This window comes from Acartia tonsa, chromosome 6 (genome assembly GCF_053477335.1).
Source record: "Acartia tonsa isolate MP-2025a chromosome 6, ASM5347733v1, whole genome shotgun sequence".
NCBI lineage: Eukaryota > Metazoa > Arthropoda > Copepoda > Calanoida > Acartiidae > Acartia > Acartia tonsa.
The window spans coordinates 37343355-37366490 of NC_137265.1; the positions used below are offsets into that span (position 1 = coordinate 37343355).

The following is a 23136-nucleotide window of genomic DNA, read 5'->3' on the forward strand; positions in this document are numbered from 1 at the left end:
CCCCCATATCTTTGGTGTTTATGGTCCGATTTTCAAACTTTTTTCAGTTAAAGATATCAAAATTAAATTTCCCATCGTTTGAAGAAAACAACAATGACGGTCAGACTGCCTTTTTGCAGGTTTTTGGCTATTTTTATATTTTTTACATTTTCCCCCATATCTTTGGTGTTTATGGACCGATTTTCAAATTTTTTTCAGTTAAAGATATAAAAATTAAATTTCCGGTCATTTGAAGAAATCAACAATGACGGTCAGACTGCCTTTTTGCAGGTTTTTGGCTATTTTTATATTTTTTACATTTTCCCCCATATCTTTGGTGTTTATTAATCGATTTTCAAAAAATTTTCAGTTAAAGATATCAAAATTAAATATCCCGTCATTTGAAAAAAACAACAATGACCGTCAGTCCCATTCACGAAAGTTTGTGCTTCGCTACTTATGGATGTTGTCATCCTTGTTTCATTATTGCCCATTTATCGCTCATTGATAATGGGATTTTTCAGAAAAATGAAAGGAAAAATGGAGCAATTTTTACCTACTTAAAACTATCAGATATCTTAATCAAGGTAAAATTAAAATTTTTAGCTTCCGCAGGACCCATATGGCTCTTAAAGGTACTGAAAAGGATATATATTTATAAAAAGAGTACCTTTACCTTTCCCAGAAAAATGAACCCAAGAAAATTACCCCTTCCAAACATTTTAATATTTTTTTTGAACACAGTTATAGTGTCTGACTGATTATGACGTAACAAAAAAAATTAGCCAATGAGAGGACACTATAAATTTTACCATTGGTCAATAACGGCCTCTCATTGGCTAATTTTTTTTGTTACGTCATAATCAGTCAGACACTATTACTGTGTTCATTTTTTTAAAAATCTTAATTAAAGGTTGGCTCCCCCGCACCCACAACTCTTTAATATATCCCTTGAGTTTTCTAGGGGCGTTGCCGTTTTTTTAATACTTAAATTTTAGGTTTTTTTTGAATATCATCGAAAAGGCAAGGGACGAAGCCTCTACCTCAAAAGAACATTTATGTAATCATTATTACAGAGGCTAAAGTTTTTTTTGTGTCATATTAGCAAAAAAACTAAAAACAACTTTAAACAACTAAATGACAACTTTTCACGAGTGTCAAACTTTTTTTGTTTATCTTTTTCTGAGTGATGATTTAATCTATGTAACATATTTTCGGCTAGTAACCTCACCAAAATGTATCAAACACTTACCGAGGCCTATAAATGATCTGTTGTAAAGGAGAGCCATATCGTTCAAGCGGTTAGCAAGATCTTATAGTACAAAATTACAGACATCCTGTTATTTTTACATATAATGATGTTATCTATTAAGTAGTAAGGTTTTTGTTGGAACAACTTAAATGACGATTAATTCATTTTAGGTAAGCTTCAATAGGTCCCAGGATGGTTTTAGGCTATTGTTGAATATTTTTCAATCTTCGAAAACAAATCCTTTAAATGCAAAGTTCTCAGTTACTAGTATCTAATTAAAATATTTGTAACTAGATGTAGCTGATACTACGATGGTTGTTATCATTAGATTTTAATTAAAATATTTATTACTAGATGGAGCTGATAACACAATGATTGTTATCAGTGGCTGGAGTCACTAGTATCTAATTAAAATATTTGTAACTAGATGGAGCTGATACTACAATAGTTGTTATCAGTGGCTGGAGTCACTAGTATCTAATTAAAATATTTGTTACTAGATGGAGCTGATACTACAATGGTTGTTATCAGTGGCTAGAGTCACTAGTATCTAATTAAAATATTTGTTACTAGATGGAGCTGATACTACAATGGTTGTTATCAGTGGCTGGAGTCACTAGTATCTAATTAAAATATTTGTTACTAGATGAAGCTGATACTACAATAGTTGTTATCAGTGGCTGGAGTCACTAGTATCTAATTAAAATATTTGTTACTAGATGGAGCTGATACTACAATGGTTGTTATCAGTGGCTAGAGTCACTAGTATCTAATTAAAATATTTGTTACTAGATGGAGCTGATACTACAATGGTTGTTATCAGTGGCTGGAGTCACTAGTATCTAATTAAAATATTTGTTACTAGATGAAGCTGATACTACAATAGTTGTTATCAGTGGCTGGAGTCACTAGTATCTAATTAAAATATTTGTTACTAGATGAAGCTGATACTACAATGGTTGTTATCAGTATCTGGAGTCCTACTTTTTCTTCCTTCTCTCTCATTACACAAAGCTTCAGGTAAGTCTTATTAGATGGACTTGCCGTTTCTCTCAAAGTGCACATTTGACAATAGAAATCCTCCCCCCACCTTATTTTAAAATAAATTTTAAAAAGTGAAAAGTTGGTGATGAGGAAAAAAAATTCCCCCTTTTTTCAATTTATTAAAATGGAGGGAAGGGATTCTGTGCTGAGTCGTTAGGCATTTTTAGGAAAAGCATCAACGGATTCCTGCATCGGTTGAAAGGACGTACGGATCGCTCAAGTCATAGATAAGCTACGCTTCTATAAATCTAAATAAAACTTTCTGTCTAGACAAAATTACATGACACGATGACTTGTATTTTTATTTAATTCCTGTACATCGTATAATGTACAATAACACATGGAGCTTCAGGGATAAGACAATGGCCGATAAATTGATGCACATCTCGAATGATTATACACAAAATTACCCCTTTTGTTGATTTCAATTAGTGGTTAAAACGTTTGGACACTAAACTTAAACCTGTAGTTGTTGATCCAACTAATAAGTAAATGTTATTATTAAACTTTAAGTACTAGTGTAATAAACAGCCCCATTTCCCCTTCCTCCCTGCAACAACACAGAGATCTTAATGGATGGGGCAATGGTCGGTAAAGTAATGTACCCCTTATGTAGATTAAAATGGCTGATGGATATTATTACTTTGTATGGTTCATTTACAAGTTAACCTAGAATCCCAAAATTAAACCTAGTAAAAGTGGCTAACTCTGATTATGACATTAAAAAAAATATCCAATGAGAGGCCACTATAAATTTTACCATTAGTCAATTACAGTGTATACTGGCCTCTCATTGGTTAATTATTTTTGACGTCATAATCTGAGTCAGCCACTTTTACTAGGTTGTCAAATTTTAAAGCCAAGTAAATAGAACACGAGTTATTCAACTTTGGGGTTTGTATTATTCCAATGTCCCCTCCCTCCATGACAAAAATAAACTATTTGTTTTGTTTAAATCTTCGGAAGGATTATAGAAATTGAATAGCAAACATTCTTGAGATTTTTCGCGTTTTTATGAAGAAATTAAGAAAATGAATGTTCTGACAGGAACTTCCAAAGGTAGAGGTACAATATAAAGATTTCTAGCGGCTACGCCCCTAGAGACCTTAGGGGCACTTGAAGGAAGGGGTGGTGGGGTATGGTAGGGAACCTCCATTTTTATTTATTTTTTGAAAATAGTTATAAACCTTACCTGGAGAAGCTTAACTGTAAAGTAAAACACATTTGGTTAGCAGGTAGCGAGATCCTCCGATTCACACATCCTGTTACTTTTATGTAAGAATTAACAATTTTTAATACATAAGACAGTAAACTGTAACATACTAACTCTATTTTTTATGTTTAGCCTCAAAATGTTTGGACCTGAATGATACGGAAGTGAAACACTTTTTTGTCAGCAACGATCTCAGGTGAGAATATTTATTTTAGTTTCATGGGGGAGGGTGGAAATTTATACCACCCCTAAGGCTTAGATAATTTTAATTCTCAAAATCACAGAAATCCACCAAAAATTTTTGGGAGGGGGGATTGAGAAAAAAAATTATGAATGGGGGTTAATACATGGTTTTGGTGGAGGTTGCTTGGGTAAAAAATTTTTTTTAGGGTGGGGGGGGGAGGTTTTTTTAAAAAAAGATTGTAGTGAAGGGAGGGGTTTAAAATATCATGTTGGTAATGAAGACTTCAAGAGACGCAGCCGCTTCTTCTAAATAATTTTAAAAGAAATAGGATGCAAAATGTATCAGTAATTTCTTAACAATTTTTCCATAGTTTGAAATGTTCAAAACATGTTATTTACAAACAAATCCTTTATTCAGAAGAACGCAATATTTAATAATATATCTTCTGTACAATTTCTACATTTAAATTACGACAAGCAGGGAGGGAATGACAGCCGTTGTCATAATTTGTTGTACAAATTTTTATAACTCTAGCCTATCCTCGGGGTTGAGGGGTTAAGTTGACCCTTCTTTTTCAATTTTAGTTTTAAAAATTAGCTATAAAAACATTTTTTTCTTGGGGGGGGGGGGAGGGGGTAGTATGGATTTTTCAAGGGCGATTTTGCTTGTGAGGGCGAATGTACCTTTCCCCAAAAGTCCTAAACCTTCCCTGGACCTATAAGAAGTTCCACTATCAAGAAGAATCATATTGGTTCAGCGGTTACGCGATCTTAGACTATAGATATACAGATTCACAGAAAGAAATCTTGTTCCTTTTTAAAAGCGAAGCTTTTCTATAATTAGGGTCGGTCCGTCCGTACGTCCGTAACGGATAGATTTTTTCGTTAATTTAGGCATGTTAGAATTGTCCTATCGATTTAGATTTAGAAAGCGTAGCAACTCTATAATCATCACCGAAATGTCTGTACGTCCATTTTAAACATGTTGATTTTTTTACTTTTTTAACAACAAATTTTTGATTGATCTGATTTTTGGTATATGGATTCCTGGGACAACAAAGTACAATGTTATAAGCGAAGCAACTCTATAATCAAGTCCTGGTAACAAAATTGTCATTTTACCCCCCACAAAAAAAAAATTACCCCCCCTTAAAAAAATGTTACCCCCCCCCCCAAATAAAAAAGCTTAGACGCCCCTGAACTGGCGGCTTTAACATTCTTATCATTTTTTTTAAATATTAAAATCTAGGGCTAGTCATAATATTTGTGTACGATGCGCAGCCGTAGCCAGCTTAGTTTTGCGGCAGACACTAATTTTATTTTTAAATGAGTTGATCTCGAGGTGTATTACTACTCGTATGGGAGGTATCCCGTTTGGGAGGAATCCCGTGGGAGAAATTCAGTGGGAGGAATCCCGTGGGAGAAATTCAGTGGGAGGAATCCCGTGTGGGAGGAATCCTGATGGAACCCTAATTTCTATTATAGGATTGCTATAGAATACAAAAAAAATTCCAGTATGGCTTCGAAACCGATTTATATCCGCTGGATTAGATCGGGTTCTCAACCATAATTAAAAATCATGTATAGCATCGTATTACAGACAATTATTATATAAATACCATAACAAAGCTGGTTTGAATCTTAAAATTTTTTGTTTCAATATCTGCAAAAAGCTTTCTATAATACGCTACAATAAATAACTATTATGTGATTTAATCTTTGTTTAGGAATATAACCGTCCTAACAAGCTCATCTGTGGGTCACAGGTATTATAAACATTTTCTATTTATATTTTTAAAAGCTAAACTTTTCTATAATTAGGGTCGGTCTGTCCGTCCGTACGTCCGTAACGGTTAGCTCTTTTCGTTAATTTAAACAGGTTAGAATTGTCCTATCGATTTCGAACTTTGCATGATGATTCCTAAAACAGTTAAGTAACACAACTCTATAATCGTTATCAGAAAGTCCGTACGTTAATTTAAAACAAGTAGATTTTTTACTTTTTTTGACAACAAATTTTTGTATGTTAAAATTATCCTATTCATCTGATTTTTTGAATACTGATTCCTATTACAACAAGATAATAAGTTATAAGTGAACCATCTCTATAATAATTGATCAAGTCCTAAAAACCTCAGTATGTCCTTAAACAGTATTACATATTTAATCAGTTTTGTTACAAATTTACTTACAATTTTGTATAGACTTAATATTAAGTTTATTAAGTTCTGACACTCTACAAGTGTTCGTTGTTTCTTCCATTTCAGAGCTTAGCTTTTATGGATGTTGTCATCCTTGTTATATTTATGTGTCACGCCTTAATAAGAATTATGCCGTACATTCCATATATCACTTTTATATGAAATACATAAAGTTGTTTTAAAGGGAGATCTCCATAGCTTTTTTTGCAGCCATAATAAATTTTAAACACTCAAAAATATTCTATGCAGCTTAGTTTCCCTCGTATACATATATAAAAGGTTCTTTATTTTCATATCTACTTTTTATTTAATGATGTACTTACTTTAAAAGATTGAAACCAAACAATAAATAATTGATGATAAAAAGTCTTTTATCCAACAAATGAGAAAACGAGTTAATAAAAATGGTTTTACCTGAACATTTACAGTCCAATGTCCGCTCCCTCCCTAACTATAATTGTCGGAAATAATTGCCAAAGTAAGGTAACTTGTAGATATGTATGTGTGAAAATTGTCGTACTTTCTGTAAAATATATATTATGCATAATATAAATGAATAGTATTTACATAATTAAGTTGTATTTTCTTTATATAACTTTTTGTAAGTCAGGGAGGAAAGGGACATTGGAATGTAAAATATATACTTGATTCCTTAAAGACTTTTGGTTCTTTTTATTTAATCTTGATTGAGGTTGGTTCTAAATTTTGTGTTCAAACTTTTCCACCATTATCTTCAGAAAGGTTAATTGGTTATCATCATTGGAAACATATATGTCTTATACCTTATGATCCCTTGTGTAAGGTAAACTTGCCCCTGTAGCTTGCTAAGCAGGGATATAAGGTATTAGGTTTATTTGAACAATAAAGAAAGCTAAAAAACACAAAATTTCTATTTTTAGGTCGTATCAAGGATCTAAAGGAATAAGGCAATGCACAATAAATTGATGTACGTACACCCCCGATTGTTATAAACAAAATTACCCCTTCTATAGATTGAATTATTGGTGGCAGGGAAAAATTTGTAGATTGTACAAATAAGATTTAAAAGTTTCAAAACATGTTTGTAAACTTTGGGTACCTGTCTAATTTTGAGTACAAGGATCCCTTTCCCTCGGGGTTGTACCTTTACTTTACTGAAAATAATTACATTAGCGTCTACACAACATACAATTAGCCACAAATTTTCTAAGAAAAAAAACATGAAAAAGAATAAAAAAGCAAACTATTTTTTTTCTTTGACTTTTGATCAATCCATGTCTACAAGGAAAACTAAACAATGTTCTTTTTTATAAAAAAAATTGAAGTTATCGTTTGTCTATTTGTCAGAGTTTTGTCAATTTTGATTTCAATCATTATTCAATGGATTGAGTTCTCCAATTTAGGTAAGCTTCACATAGGACAAGGAGTGGTTTTAGGCTATTTTATTTTAAGATTTAATTCTTAGGATGGCTTTAGGCTTTTTTATTCTCGAATACAGAGCCCCTAGATGCTGAGGGCTCAGTCATTTGTAAATTATAAATCAAGAAAATTTTACTTCAAAATCATGGCTCTAAAACAGGAAACCACCCAAATAAGAATAATAAATATAGTGTTTTAATTACATTAGGTATCATTCATTTATATTTATTATTTACTTGTACTTTAAGATTTTTAGTTTTCCTAATGTATGAAAAACTCGCATTTGAAGCCTTTTATAGTGCCTAAAAATTACCAATGGCAGGCCAGTATACACTTTAATTAACCAATGGTAGGCCAGTATAACGTCATTTTTATAGAACTATAAAAAGCTTCGTCGTATTTGTGTACTTGACCTAGGTCAGGTTAGGAGAGCTCAACTGGGACAGTAACCCCCCCCCGTAGGAAAAAAATGTGGGTACGGATATTTTGGGTTGTCCACTTATTGATTTGCATTAAAACACCGGATTATATTTTCCCTAAATGCTTTTGCTATTCATTGTTATGGTTTACATTTAAAAAAGGTTACGGGTTCGAATCAAACCCATATATCTACTGTTTTTATGTCAAACAAACAAACGTTAATCATTACGATTTCGATATCGAAATTATGTCAATTATTACAACTATTCATTAATGCCATTTGATCAACGTAAATATTGTCCAAAAATCATAATTTTATAATTGTCTTAGCCTATACCAATTTTTTATTAAGACCATATTTCGATATATACAAGCATATTAAGATTCAATCTGATTTGAATTCTTTTAACAAATATGTTTTTTCGCCTAAAAGCTGTATATAAAATTTAAAAAATAACTGAAAGGTTTAATTTATAATCCTAATGCAAACTAATTAATTCTGGCTAATGTTTATACTTCTAACACTGAAAGTTCATAATGTTCATTGTTCATATCCTACAATAATATAGGGTTCTTTCCCATCTAGTGCCTATCAAGCACTGAAACCTTCCACCTATAATATATCATTGAAAAATAGAGTGGTAGGGCACTTTTCCCCCTATGCTCATCCTCTGCGGAGACCCTTAACCTGTAGGGCATATATGTGCCCTAATCCCGCGGGGCTACCGAGCACATATTATAACCTAACCTATCTAATAATCCTCTCTGGTAACTTGGAAAGGCCTTAATATAGTAAAATTGTTAATTGTATAAATAAATTATCTTAAATAAGTTTTATAAGAAGCAAGGATGATTACATCCTCTAAAACGAAGCTCAGACATTATGACTTTTGGTATGATAGCTTATATAGTTAAAAAGAAAAAGTATATTGCTTATTTATAAACAACGATTATATCATGAGAAACTGCTTAAAATAATCAAATGGACGTACAGACTTACTGACATTTAATAGAGAGTTACAACACTTTCAAGATCATTCTATATTGTTATGGGAATCTTTACCTACCATAATGACGTATTGACCCTAAATATATAAAGGAATTATATAAGTTTATTAAGTAACATTACTTAATAAACTCCTGCTGACTAAGGCCTAACATCAGGAAAACTTTTTCCCTGACATTTTTAATTTATAAATTAATTGTCTGTAAGGAAAAAATATTTCCTTTTAAACTTTTTTTCTACATTTACGGTTAGACATTTTAAAATTGTTCCATCGACATTAAACTTGTCATAAATACTACTGTAAAATTTAGGTACCAATAAGAAAGCGTAGCAACTCTATGATCATAACTATTAATTCCTATGTCCGTTTTAAACAGGGTGATGTTTGGCTTTTTAGAAACGATATTTCAAAATGATATAATCATCCTATTATCTTGATTATTAGAATTTTGATTCCTAGGACCACAAGGTATAAATGTTACATGCGAGGCATTTTTATTATCAAGTCATAAAATGTAAGTAGGTTCATATCAAGCATATTTAAGTAATTTGGGGATAAAATTAAATGAAATATTTGTTAAAATTTCTAAATATTTACTGCTTTTTACTCGTTAGGTGTTAATGTTCGTTTGTCTGACATTCTGATTTGTGATACGAGTGACATTTATTTAATTTTAATATATTCTTAGTATTTATAATTTTCTTACAAAAACTAATAAAATTTAGGCAAGGCTAACAAGGATCTTCAGGGAGGGGCGATAAATTTATGTACCCCCCATTATGATAAACAATATTACCTCTTTTTGTAGATTAAAATGATCGGTGGAAAAGTTTAGACACAAATACATTGTACAACCCAATCATGACTTAAAGTTAACCCCCAAATTTTTTAAAAGCGAAACTTTTCTATAATTAGGGTCGGTCCGTCCGTAACAGATATTTTTTTTGTTAATTTTTATTATGAATAGTATCCCGTCCTCTACAGGTTATATCGAGTTTTCCATTTACAATTGTAATTCCACTATTCCCTTACTCCCTGAGTGCTAACAAGTATTATCAAGGATCAATCATAGCAACACAAATACAGGGATAGTCAACTCAATTAAAAAAAGATCGTCGCTGTCGTCGAGTCGATTAATCCACAATTAACAGAATTTTGATAACAAGTAATGTTTTTAAAAGCGAAGCTTTTCTATAATTATTTAAAGCGAAGCTATAATTAGGGTCGGTCCGTCCGTAAGTCCGTTTGTCCGTCCGTAACGGATAGCTTTTTCCGCTAATTTAGGCATGTTAGAATTGTTTTATTGATTTTAAACTTTGCATGGTGATTCCTGTAGTAGTTAGGTACGATTTAGAAAGCGTAGCAACTCTATAATCATTACCAGAATGTCCGTACTTCCATTTTAAACATGTTGATTTTTTTTACTTTTTTAACAACAAATTTTATGTGATCTAATAATCCGATTTATCTGATTTTTGGTATACTGATTCCTGGGATAACAAAGTACAATATTATAAGCGAAGCAACTCTATAATCAAGTCCTGAAAATGTAAGTATGTCCATAAACATAATTCTGTATCAAGCAGTTTTTCAACAATTGTACTTACAATTTTGCTTCGACTTTTATACATTTATATTCTGATTATTCAGTTCTGACACTATACAAGTGTTAGTGTCCGTTTGTCCTACCGTTTAAGTGCTTCGCTTTATGGATGTTGTCATATAATATCCATAATCCAATAAAACTAATTTTATATTTGGATACCTAACTAAAGATTTAATCAGTTTTCTCGTATTCATTCGAATCCGGTGGGTAGGAACCGGTTCTCATCCATACGAAAAAACTATGTCTAGCATCGTATTATATCCAGTTTTCTACGAATATAGAAATGTACAATAATAAGATTAAAACCAGTTTTTTAGCCCCGAGGTGCCGGAGGCACATAATTGTACATTCTATATCCGCGGAAAGCCGTTAATAATACGGTGAAAGAAATAACTATTATATGCTGTTTTTTCTTATTTTTCTGTCCTTAAATCCCTGAAAAAAGGCACTCTTCTTACGCAAGAAAAAAACATATGATTTTGTTTACATATTTTAAACACTAGCATAAGACATGTTTCATTTAAATTATAGCTTTAATTTTTAGGAGCGTAGCAACTCTGTGATATAGTTTGTATGTACACATCCGTCTGCCAAACCGCCCATCAAATGACATTATTAATTTTAAGTGCTCTTCTTTACAGGAGTAGGGAAGGAGTAAGTAGTAAAATAGCCTAAAAACCACCTTTACACTTCAATACAAAAAAGCCTCCCATAAAATTAAGAATTCCAACAAAAAAACCCTTACTACTTTAAGAATTGGAATATCTGTAATTATTTACTAATTATAAACGTTTTTATCCTTGTTTATATAATATTTATTCCAACAACTTAATTTAGTTAATTTAAATTTTCCTAATTTTTTTTCTTTACATATCTGTACTATTAATGTACATATATTAGAGAGGTAGAGGTCTCTTGTGAGGTAGAGGACATTGCACAGTTAATTCTCCTCTTAACAAACAAATATTTAAAAACTTTGGGTACTTTTATCAAATCTTGATTTGTTGATTCCTAACTTTTCATTTTTTTTCATTTTAATTTACAGAAGTGTAACTTTGTTTATCATCATTGGAGATGTATATCAATTTATCGGACATTGTCTTATCCCTTAAGATCCATGCTCTTCTCCTATGATTTATGAGCTATGGTTTGATAAGAATTGATGAAAAGATTATTTGATCTCCTTTTGACTTATACTTTAATCCCCTAGGTTAATTTTTGACGTAAAAGTAACAGGATGTATGTCTGTATAAAGGATCTTGTGGTTCTCCTTTACAGTGTAGATTCTCAAAACCTTGGAAGGTTTATAACTTATTTTTGGGGGATGGTCAACCCTTCGAAAAGAAATCGCTTCTAGCAAAAATTACTCTTCTCCATAAAACTTTTTATTTCTTCTTTATAAACTAAAATTGAAAGTAAAGGGTCGATTTTCCACCCCGTTCACCTTTTCTTAAGTGCCTTCAAGTTATGATGGTTTACCTAAATTCCATAATTTTGTTTAGACTAGTGAGTGAAATCTTCGTGATCTTTGGAAGTCAGGTTCTAGGTTATCCTTTAGAGGTAAGATTATGTTTAGTAGCGTAGCTACTCTATAAACTATACGTCCGTCCGTTTGATAGGACATACCGACCAAAAAAATAACCCTATCTTTAAAAGAAATAAATTAAAGGATGGGAGGGGGAGGGGGGATAGTAACCTTATCGCCGCAGGAGGGGTCTATACCTGATGTGACCTAACCCTGTATGCTAGTCAATAAACTAGTTCCTGCTTAAAATATATGCTTTGTATATTATTTTGGTGTAAAAACTTTTTCTTTTAAAAGTCATATCCGACCAAAAATAAAAAAATAATATTATGAAGTGATTCCACTCATACATATAAATGGTGCACTGCCCCTCATCCATATGAGACTCTTTTAGCCCTTACATAACCTAACCATAACTAAAATAAGCATTTTCAAAAAGATTTATCTGTCTGTTTTAGAGTTATGCTCTAATAAAACACAATCAAAAAATCATTGCAAATAGTTTTGATTGAAAATGTTTTGGTGGTTCATATGCAATTTAAGGTAAACCACCAGTTGTCTGGTTGTCAGATTAGGTAAAGACTGGATTAGGCCTAAGCCTTCCTGTCTCATATCAAAATCAGAATATAGACGGCACAAATGGATAAAAAATATGTAGATATTGTTAGAGATTCTCCTATACACTGATAAATGTTTATACCAGCTGGCTAATACAACGCTATCCCTTCCCTTTCTACTGAATGAACGAAGTGAACAATTAATTATTACTATAGTAGCAACATAAAATGACGACAAATCTCCCCTTTCAAATATACACGTATTCTTTATCCTTTAATGTACATTTGTCACAAAGCAAGCAAAATCTTTATCTTTTTATATCAAACTTGCGACTGCGCCCCTCAAGGGACACTTTAATGAGTTGAGAGGGAATTAATTTAGGATTAATTTTTCTCTTAAAGGTGAAGGAAGGTAAATATCCTCCCAATCAATAATGAAAGAACATTTAAGAAGCTTCAAAAGAGAGCATTATCGGTTCAGCGGTTAATGTGTATTAAATATTTCCTTTCTCCAATATTTTAACATATTTATGAATATGTCTGAATAAATTTATCTTTCTGTCTTTCTGAAGCTTAAGATCTCGGTAGCCTCTGAACTGATCAGGCTCTAACTTTTAGGGAACTTTTCTACACGACCTGTTTAGGATTTAGATATTTTTTTCAGTTAGTGGGACACAACCTCCCCCCCCCCACAAACAAAATAAATAAATAATTACCTACTCTTATTTTTTATGCAAAAAAGTATATAGTTTACTGTACATAATACATAAATAAAAATAAAAAAAAAATATCTGTGTTTTGAACACTTACTTTGTCAACAATAATAAGTGCAGGATATTCACAACAAGAACAATTATATTCATAAATACTGCAATTACAATTTTAAATGGATTATAATGTATTTTGTAAATAATGAAAATAATAGTTATTTATGGCATCATATTATAGACACGTTTGCGCGGATATTAAAATAAAAATTTATTATTTACAGCAGTTTTGCTAGACCAGAGGTGAAAAATTGTTTGTAATACGACGATATTTTCACTAAGGCTGAGATCCGGTTCAAATCCTGCGGATTTTGATCGGTTAAAAAGGCTATACTGGAAATTAAGATTTAAAAAAAAGAATAATTACCGGAAAGTTTTAGAGTAGCTGTGATTCTAAAAAACACATTATGCTTGGTAAACAATAATGGAGAGATACAGAATTAAATAGATTATAGGCCATTAAAAATATGTTCATACAAGGATAATAATATTTATAGAAGTATAAACAATACTAGAGAGATATAGAATTATATAGATTATAGGCCACTAAAAATATGTTCATACAAGGATAATAATATTTATAGAAGTATAAACAATACTAGATATATAGAATTATATAGATTATAGGCAACTATAAATATGTCCTTTGTCTGCAGCAAAGGATTTTGCTAACCTCGGAACCGACCGATATAGTTTTCCTTTTTAGTTAAGCTTCTTATACGTCAGGGGAAGGTTTTTGACTATTTCTATGACCCCTCTAAAGAGAAATATCGCCCTGAAAAAAGATTAACCAACTCCTTAAATTTCTTAAAACATTTTTTTACAACTAAAATTAAATGTTAGGGGATCGACTTTTCACCCAACGCGAGTGTCCCTAATGGCCTCTATGGGCTTAGCCGCTAGTACACTATAATGTTGAAAAAAAGTACATTTTGTTTTAATAATAATAATTTTGGACTACCATGGAAAATTTAGAGTAGCAACTCTCCCATTATGTCTATATATAGTTACACCTTTCAATATATATATTAAACAAGTTGATAACAGAGATAGCTTACTTCAAAATATTCTGCATTAATATCCGCTTAGTTGTACAATCTGGAATCACCAGAGTAGGAAGCTAAACTTTTAAACAGATATGTTTATCTACCACAAAAGTTAGTCCGATAAAGACGATGGGAATGGTACCTATTGCTTCTACATCGGGCACATGACACTAATAGTAAAAGTAAGGAGAATGTTTTGGCCCATTAACAGGCAGAGCTCAGTACCAACCACAGTTAGGACTTCCAGACAAAAGTCGAACAATCAAAGGATTGGTTGTCTGTTGGATGTTACCTAATCTTAAAGTGTTGCATTCCATTACAATCGAATGGTGCTCTTTTGTTCTTCTGATGATCAATAAAAATCGTAGAAGAATCTGATTATCTGACCTGAATGAGAATTTAAGTTCACCTATCTTAGTACTAAAAGGTATAAGAAGTATTATAGTTTGTGGAATAAATATAAAATATTTTTGTTAACAAACATGTGAAAAAGAAATTGCATAACCTAACATAACATTTATACCAATTTAGAATGGCTATAGTGTTCAGTACTTTTTAGTTCTCTTTAGCCTACTAGTTACTACGCCCGTAGATTCTACGAAAGGGCTAAGGAAGTCAGGAAAATGACCTAAAAACCACCCAGAAACAATTTAAAAGCTTCCCTGAAAAGTATAGTTAATTCAGACAAACAATTTCCGAGATCTTTAGTTTCAGACAAAAAAAAATACTTCACATAATAGGATACCATATATTTACGACTTATAAATGATCTTCGCGAAAAAATAATCTATTTTGAGTGTAGATGTAAGTAAAGTTTCACAGAAAGTATACCTTTATCAGAAATAACATAGCAACATTGAAGGATATTTTACACATATGTATAAACAGCAATTTTTATGATGGCTACACCCCTAGCCTCTTGTAAATATGCATTTTCTGATTAAAACAAACTGTAGCCTAATAACAAAATGAAATTTGGCCGTTTCCCTCAAATTGCCTTGTGGGGGGGGGGGGGGAGGAAGGAGGGGGGGGGGGGTAATAGCCTTGTGTTTGTGTATTACTTTAGTTCAGTCAGGTAATATTGGGTACAGGGTAGCCCTGCAGGTAATATTGGGTACAGGGTAGCCCTGCAGGTCAGTTAGGAAATATTGGGTACAGGGTAGCCCTGCAGGTCAGTCAGGTAATATTGGGTGCAGGGTAGCCCTGCAGGTCAGTCAGGTAATATTGGGTACAGGGTAGCCCTGCAGGTCAGTCAGGTAATATTGGGTACAGGGTAGCCCTGCAGTCAGGAAATATTGGGTACAGGGTAGCCCTGCAGTCAGGAAATATTGGGTACAGGGTAGCCCTGCAGGTCAGTTAGGAAATATTGGGTACAGGGTAGCCCTGCAGGTCAGTCAGGTAATATTGGGTGCAGGGTAGCCCTGCAGGTCAGTCAGGTAATATTGGGTACAGGGTAGCCTTGCAGGTCAGTCAGGTAATATTGGGTACAGGGTAGCCCTGCAGTCAGGAAATATTGGGTACAGGGTAGCCCTGCAGGTCAGTTAGGTAATATTGGGTACAGGGTAGCCCTGCAGGTCAGTCAGGTAATATTGGGTACAGGGTAGCCCTGCAGGGCATCCCCGAAGTTATTATGTTTTTAGAAAAATTAGGGTTAAGAAGCTAGTTAATTTTTAAAAATGATGCAATATACAATGCACATTGGGGCAAATCAAGCAAAAAGGGGATTTAATTATCTAGTACCCTTAAAATTCATCCCACAAAAATTTCACTTTATACTCTTTTGTAGGCAACTTAACAACGAACAAATTTGCTTTTATGTTTTTTTCTGTCATTTGAAAGGAACATGGAGATAAAGGTCATTTAATGAAGGTAGATAGAAAATTACCGGAATAACACCCCACGAAAATAGCCCCCCTTTACCCTATCCATCTATCTATTAATCTCTCTATCCATCCATCTATCTATCCATCTATATATCCATCTATCTATCCATCTGTCTATCCATCTATCTATCCATCTATCTATCCATCTATCTATCCATCTATCTATCCTTCTATCTATCCATCTTTCTATCCATCTGTCTATCTATCTATCTATCCATCTATCGATCCATCTATCTTTCCATCAACTATTTATCTATCTATCCATCAATTATCCATCTATCCATCCATCTATCTATCCATCTATCTATCCATCTATCTATCCATCTATCTATCCATCTATCTATCCATCTGTCTATCCATTTACTCATCATCTATCTATCCATCTATCTATCCATCTGTCTATCCATCTATCTATCCATCTATATATCCATCTATCTATCCATCTATCTATCCATCTATCTATCTATCCATCTTTCTATCCATCTGTCTATCTATCTATCTATCCATCTATCGATCCATCTATCTATCTATCAACTATTTATCTATCTATCCATCAACTATCCATCTATCCATCCATCTATCTATCCATCTATCTATCCATCTATATATCCATCTGTCTATCCATCTATCTATCCATCTGTCTATCCATTTACTCATCCATCTATCTATCCATCTATCTATCCATCTGTCTATCCATCTATCTATCCATCTATCTATCCATTTATCTATCCATCTATCTATCCATCTATCTATCCATCTATCTATCTATCCATCTTTCAATCCATCTGTCTATCTATCTATCTATTCATCTATCGATCCATCTATCTATCCATCAACTATTTATCTATCTATCCATCAACTATCCATCTATCCATCCATCTATCTATCCATCTATCTATCCATCTATCTATCCATCTATCTATCCATCTGTCTATCCATCTATCTATCCATCTGTCTATCCATTTACTCATCCATCTATCTATCGATATATCTATTCATCTACCTATCCATCTAAATATCCATTAAAGTGTTCAAAGTGTCAAATTGGGGGTCATAGAATTCATTTCAGTAGAAGGGGAGAGGATGGTGTAAAGGGGGTGGATGGGGATTCTTATTTTAACAAGCTACAAGTTTCACTTAATAATTAATCCATTATAAATGTGGGCATTATTGACATAGATTTTTATTAGCTAATATCTATATATATAATGATATTATGATTCTTGTTTACTGTTTATATGTATACTAGCGGCTTCACCCCTAGCCTCTATGGGCTTTGCTCCAAGAGGTAATTAAACAAGGATGACAACATCCATAGAAGCGAATCTCTGAAATGGAAGGACAAACGAACATTAACACTTGTGACGTGTAAGAACTGAATATTAATGCATGTCTATAAAAGATTGTAATTAAAACTGATTAAATACATGTTACTGTTTAAGGACATACTGACGTTTTTAGGGCTTGATTATAGAGATGCTTCGCTTATGACACTATACCTTAATGTACTAAGAATAAGTACTGAGTATTCAGTAAATCAGATGAATAGGATATTTTTAACATTCAAAACCATTATTTGTTGTCATAAAAGTAAAAAATCAGCTTGTTATAAAGGACCAGTAGATATATTCCCTGAAGAGTATAATCTAATCGGTTTTGTGGTTACCGAGATCTATTGGTACGGACGGACAGACAAACATACATCAAGCTACTTTGTATTATAGATTAACATCCAGGGATCTAAGGAACAAAACAATAACCGATTAATGTATGTATGTACTTGTACATCCCCAATATAGATACAATAAATAATAAATTATTTTACAAAATTGATTGTCTGTAGATGACAATTAGTGGTTGAAAAGTTTTTATACTCATCTTAATGAACCAACCAATAAAAAATCAATCAAATTTCCTAAAGTTGTTATGCCAACGAATACAAAAACGTTATTATAAAACTTTGAAGTTTGGGGACTAGTGTAATGTCCCCTCCCTTTCTAAATAAAACTGAAGACGCTAAACATGAAGACCATGTAACTACAAAACTTAAAAACAAAGCATTACCAATAGACAGACAGATAGACTACTTGGTAATTCATATTTAAAATGATTATAAGAACACTACGTTATTTGAATGTTAGCTTTACCTTTCCGCAGTGAGGGAGGGGACATTGGGCTGTTTATAACACTAGTCCCAAAAGTTTTACAGTTGTGTGTTCAAACATTTTAACTACTAACTTTGATCTACACAAGGGGTAATTTTGTGAATTATCATTGGGGATGTACATCAATTTATTGACCTTTGTCTTCTCCCTTTAGATCCCTGATATTCGTAATAATCCATAGAAACGCTTATTTAGTTACATTAAAACATCAAACATAAAGAGGTTTAGATTTAGGTTTAGCACCCCCCCTTCCCTCCCCTCCCCATCATTTAGTCAATAGAACTTGAAAATATTCATTATCAACTTATATTCAAAGTCTGATCAAATAAATATTTCTCATAACTATGTTTTTGCGTCTTTTATTTATATGTATTACATCTTACATTTGACTTTAAAAGCGCATTTAAAAGCTTTTTCTTACAATCTTTTCTTGCACCCACCTTTAGAAAACGGGCTAAAAACCCCTACGGGGGCGCGGGGGGGTAAATGAAACCAGTACAGGCGATTATAATATGTCTTTGGGCAATCAAATATCGTTTTTTTAGTCGGTGGCAACCAGTGAAAACATGTTTCCTGATACTGTCTACTTAAATGTTGATTTTAAAACAAACAAAAATAAACTAAAATCTTGACTTCAACTAGAATTATTTAGGACTAATTTCTTCAATTTGTGTTTTTTTCTTTTATACTGTCAAAATATATGTAATGCATGACTCATCAAAAGTTATTTTGTCTAATTACGTTAATTCTAAGAGATTTTATAATACTTTTAAAATTGTTGGTGAAACACAAAAAGTATGCCTTTTTCTGTAAGAAAATTTTTGCATTTCTTGACTTCCATGCATTAGAATGCTTACTTGAAAAGCGTATTTTTACGATTCCTTTGAAATCTGATGTACATTGGGTATGATAATACTCATAGAATGTTTAAAACTTGATTTGGGGGTGGTGAATTGATGCCCCTTGTTGCCCCTATGTGCAATGTATATAATTGCATGACTAGAAATAAGTACTTTTTTCCATTAAATCTATATTTCTTAATATCTGTCAATGATTACTTAAAAGAAGAAAAGAGAGGGCGAAAAACCAAATAAAATATACCTTTTCTTTGTATTAACTTCAAGTAGTAGAAAAAAATGCATTCAGATTTTTCTTTATTTTTGGCAAATTACTGCAATTCTTGAAGATTGTGGTAATTCTACCAGGGTGGGAGGGTGCAGTGAGCTGTTTATTTCACTAGGCTCCAAAGTTTTATAATAATGTTTTCTTATTTGTTGGTTTAATAACTTGGGACATTAAGTTGAGCGTCAAAGCGTTTCAACCAATACTTTTAATCTACAGAAGGGGTAATTTTGTGTATCATTATTGGGTATGTAAATCAATTTATCGGCCTTTTCCCCTATTGTCTTTTCCCCTACATCCATGTAATGCTAGAGTTTTACAAGGTTTATATAAGATTCTTATCAAGTATTTTTTTAAGGAATATTTGGACTGTTAAGTTAGTTTAATTTTTTTTCTCGAAAATTGATATTACTCGGTTTCAAAGACATACTGGAATAGTTATTTCTCGCATCGTATTATAAACAGTTTTCCGTGGATGTAAAAATGTACAATTATATGATTTAAAAAATGATTTTGATATTATGATTGTACATTTTCATATTCCTAGAAAATTGGATATAATACGATGCTAGACATAATTTTTGCGTATGGCTAAGAACCGGTTCTAATCCACCGTTTATTAATCGGTTTCGAATGAAGACGGGAAAGAGTATACCGATATTTCCAATCTTGCATCATATTTGTTTATAAATCTATCATTGCAGCAATGCAGATGTGGGGTTACAGAAACCCAGTAGGCCGAGAATGTACGTAAGTTTAAAAAGTACAAAGACAAATAACATCTAAAATACTGCTTTCCAAATATGAATTAATACTTTGTTTAAGAAATCTTTTTTTTTATATGCTATAAAATAATATTTGTAATACACCTAAATCAAATAAATTTTACTGTACAAAAAAGGGCCATAAATAAGCCTATCCTCATATGTGCGTCTAAATAATTATTTTTGTGTTTATTTATGTCTTTTTCATGTAACTTACTTTTATTTTTTTTTAAGCAATTAAATATTTTTTTGAATCTTTAAAATTTAACGATAGTTTTATTTGAACAAAACCTATGTCATTTTCGGATAAAATTTTGCATTCTTCTATTTTCTGAGAAAAAAGACATAAAATTAAGCTTTTTTTTTATAAAAATGCAAATACTTCAAACTTAAACAAATTTAAAAGGAGTTATGTTAAATTTAATTTTGATTGATATTAATTTTATTTCTCGTATTTATTCGAATCCGGTGGATAGGAACCGGTTCTCATCAATACGAAAAAACTATGTCTAGCATCGTATTATATCCAGTTTTCTACGAATATAGAAATGTACAATCATAAGATTAAAACTAGTTTTTTTTTAGCCCCGGTGTGCATTCTATATCCGCGGAAAGCCGTTTATAATACGATACGAGAAATTATATTTTTTTTAGGTAGTTGTGAATGACAATATTAACAACACGCTAGAACATGGTAAGAATAGTTTTTTTTAACAAGTTTAAACTGGTTTTAATCTTATGATTTTACGCTTTTATATCTGCGGAAAGCTGTTTATAATGCGATGCGATAGATAACTTTTCCAGTATTGCTGCAAAATAAGCCTTGCTGAAAAATCATGTATCGTATTATATAAAAGCCAGTTTTCTTCTAATACTTTCAGTTTCGCAAGCCCGACTGGGCCTTTGGTCCTTGTTGCTAATAAAACTTGTTTTTAATCTTATAATTTTCATTTAAGTATCCATGGAAAGCTGTCTATAATACGATGCGATAAATAACTATTTTAAAACACATCAACAGACAACTGTACAACAAATTGCACGACTTCTTTATGTAAGTTTTACACACATCTACCTTATTCTCACGCGCCTGACACAGCAGCAGTTTTGTAAAGTAGCGTTTTGAATGAAGACTTGAACCTATCCCATATATTACTGAGAACTAAAAGACATATTTGAAAATATGTAGATAGGATTTATTAGTAGCGAAGCTACTCTATAAAATTCACTTTGTCCAAGCGTCCGTCTTTCCGTAACGATATGGATGAAATGTGATTTGCTCGAAGGCTATTCAGAAAAGATGGCTGTAATTTTTTATGTAAAGAGTCCTTATACTACTGAGCATCAAGTATATAATTTACTTAGTCGGTCATGATAAAAACATATAGTGAACATTCGTTATTTATCCTACAAACATCTGCACTTTAAATCACTTATATTCTTAAATTAATCCTTATTTTAATCTGTTTATTTTTCTTCATATTTCTAAGACTCGAAATGTAGTTTTTTTCATAGAAATAAATAAACTTTATTGAAGAAGGTACTTAAAAAAGACTATGTTTCTAGGACATATAAAACTCAAAAAGATAAATTTTTTTCTTTTAAAATATTTAATCTTTAAAAATACTAAGAGAGTTTGTGTGAATAAAAGGACACTTACGTCAAATAGCAGCGATGTCCGTAAAAGTACCACTGCTTAAATTTTGATTTATCATGAAAAAAATTATTATTTTGGCTCTAATGTATTTGCAAGCCAAAGAAATATAATTTTATAACAATTTAGGGATCTACTGCAGTTCACGGTAAAATATTGCTGGTAAGCAATATTTCCAAAAATCTATGAATTTTAAAGGCTGCTAGCTGCCAAACGGCTGAACGTACAGATCATACCCGCACACCATTTTAAGCGGCATAAAAAGGCCTAAAAATAATCTGGAATAGCCATATATCAATAATGCATAATTATCTCGCAGTGCAGAGAAATGCGCGAAAAAGACCTATTTTACGCGTTTTTTCTTCAGTGAAGCTTTCCCTGTGCATTATTGGATCTTGGCTATTCCAGATTATTTGTAGGCCTTCATATGCCGCTTAAAATGGTGTGCGGGTATGATCTGATAGAGGGTTGTATCAACCCTCTAAATTTTGCCATGATAACTTTTTGTCGGCGGAAATGTAAAAGGCATAACAATTTTCCTTCAGATAACTTAAACCGCTCTCGTGTTGCCATCCAAATTTTATTTTTAGAATCTAATTTTCGTCTTGGCTTTGAATAAAATCTATAAAAATTTTCCATTAAGATAATATACTATGTTATTTTGTTAAGTATTGAAAAACATATTCTTCAATAACATAACATATACAAAATCACATAGCTCTTAAATGTGAAACATAAAATTAAATCATAAAAAAACTTAAAAGCGTATTTAAATAACTTATTACCAAAGTCAATTTAAAAGCGAAGCTACTCTACAATAATTATAGTAGTTTGCCGTTTGTGTTCTGCTGTAATTTTTAGGTTTGACTAATTTTTAATTTTTTCATACTTGCCTTTTTATTTAGACAAACATAATTATCATAATTCCCAATACTAACCATCTTTTTAGTACAAGCGAAGCTACTCTATTATTCAAAATATCTGTCTGTCCGTCCGTAAGACACGTTTTCGGGGAAATCTTGATTTTTTCGGTCCAATTCAAGATGGACGGCTTTATAAAAAAAAACATCTATGGCAGTCAGACCGCTTTTGGCAAGTTTTGGGGTAGTTTTGCTTCGCTACTCGTGGATGTTGTCATTCTTTTTTTTTTTATCTCAATAGAAATACAACAAATTTGTAAACAAATGGTTTTACTTGCAGTTTGTTAAATTTTTTTTTGTTTGTTTTAGAATCCCAATTTGCGAACATTTCCAGCTGTTCCAAGCAAAAGTAAGTACAAAATACTTATAATTTAAGTTTTATTATGTTAAAAGTTTATTTATAAGAAAATAGCCAACTTCTTATTTTTAAAAG

At 32.0% G+C, this 23136-nt stretch overlaps 1 protein-coding gene across 1 annotated transcript in view; it reads left to right on the forward strand.

Moving 5' to 3' along the window:
* The first annotated feature begins 507 nt into the window (after positions 1 to 507).
* Positions 508 to 23136, forward strand: part of LOC145322571 (uncharacterized) — a 104634-nt gene continuing 82005 nt past the window's right edge. Inside the window, exons 1-7 of the mRNA XM_080164685.1 lie at positions 508 to 566; positions 2170 to 2251; positions 3621 to 3684; positions 5399 to 5437; positions 11806 to 11863; positions 20787 to 20826; positions 23013 to 23052. Of these exons, the coding sequence (XP_080020811.1) occupies positions 2170 to 2251; positions 3621 to 3684; positions 5399 to 5437; positions 11806 to 11863; positions 20787 to 20826; positions 23013 to 23052 (323 nt within the window). The 5' untranslated portion in view covers positions 508 to 566. The remainder of the gene's footprint in view (positions 567 to 2169; positions 2252 to 3620; positions 3685 to 5398; positions 5438 to 11805; positions 11864 to 20786; positions 20827 to 23012; positions 23053 to 23136) is intronic.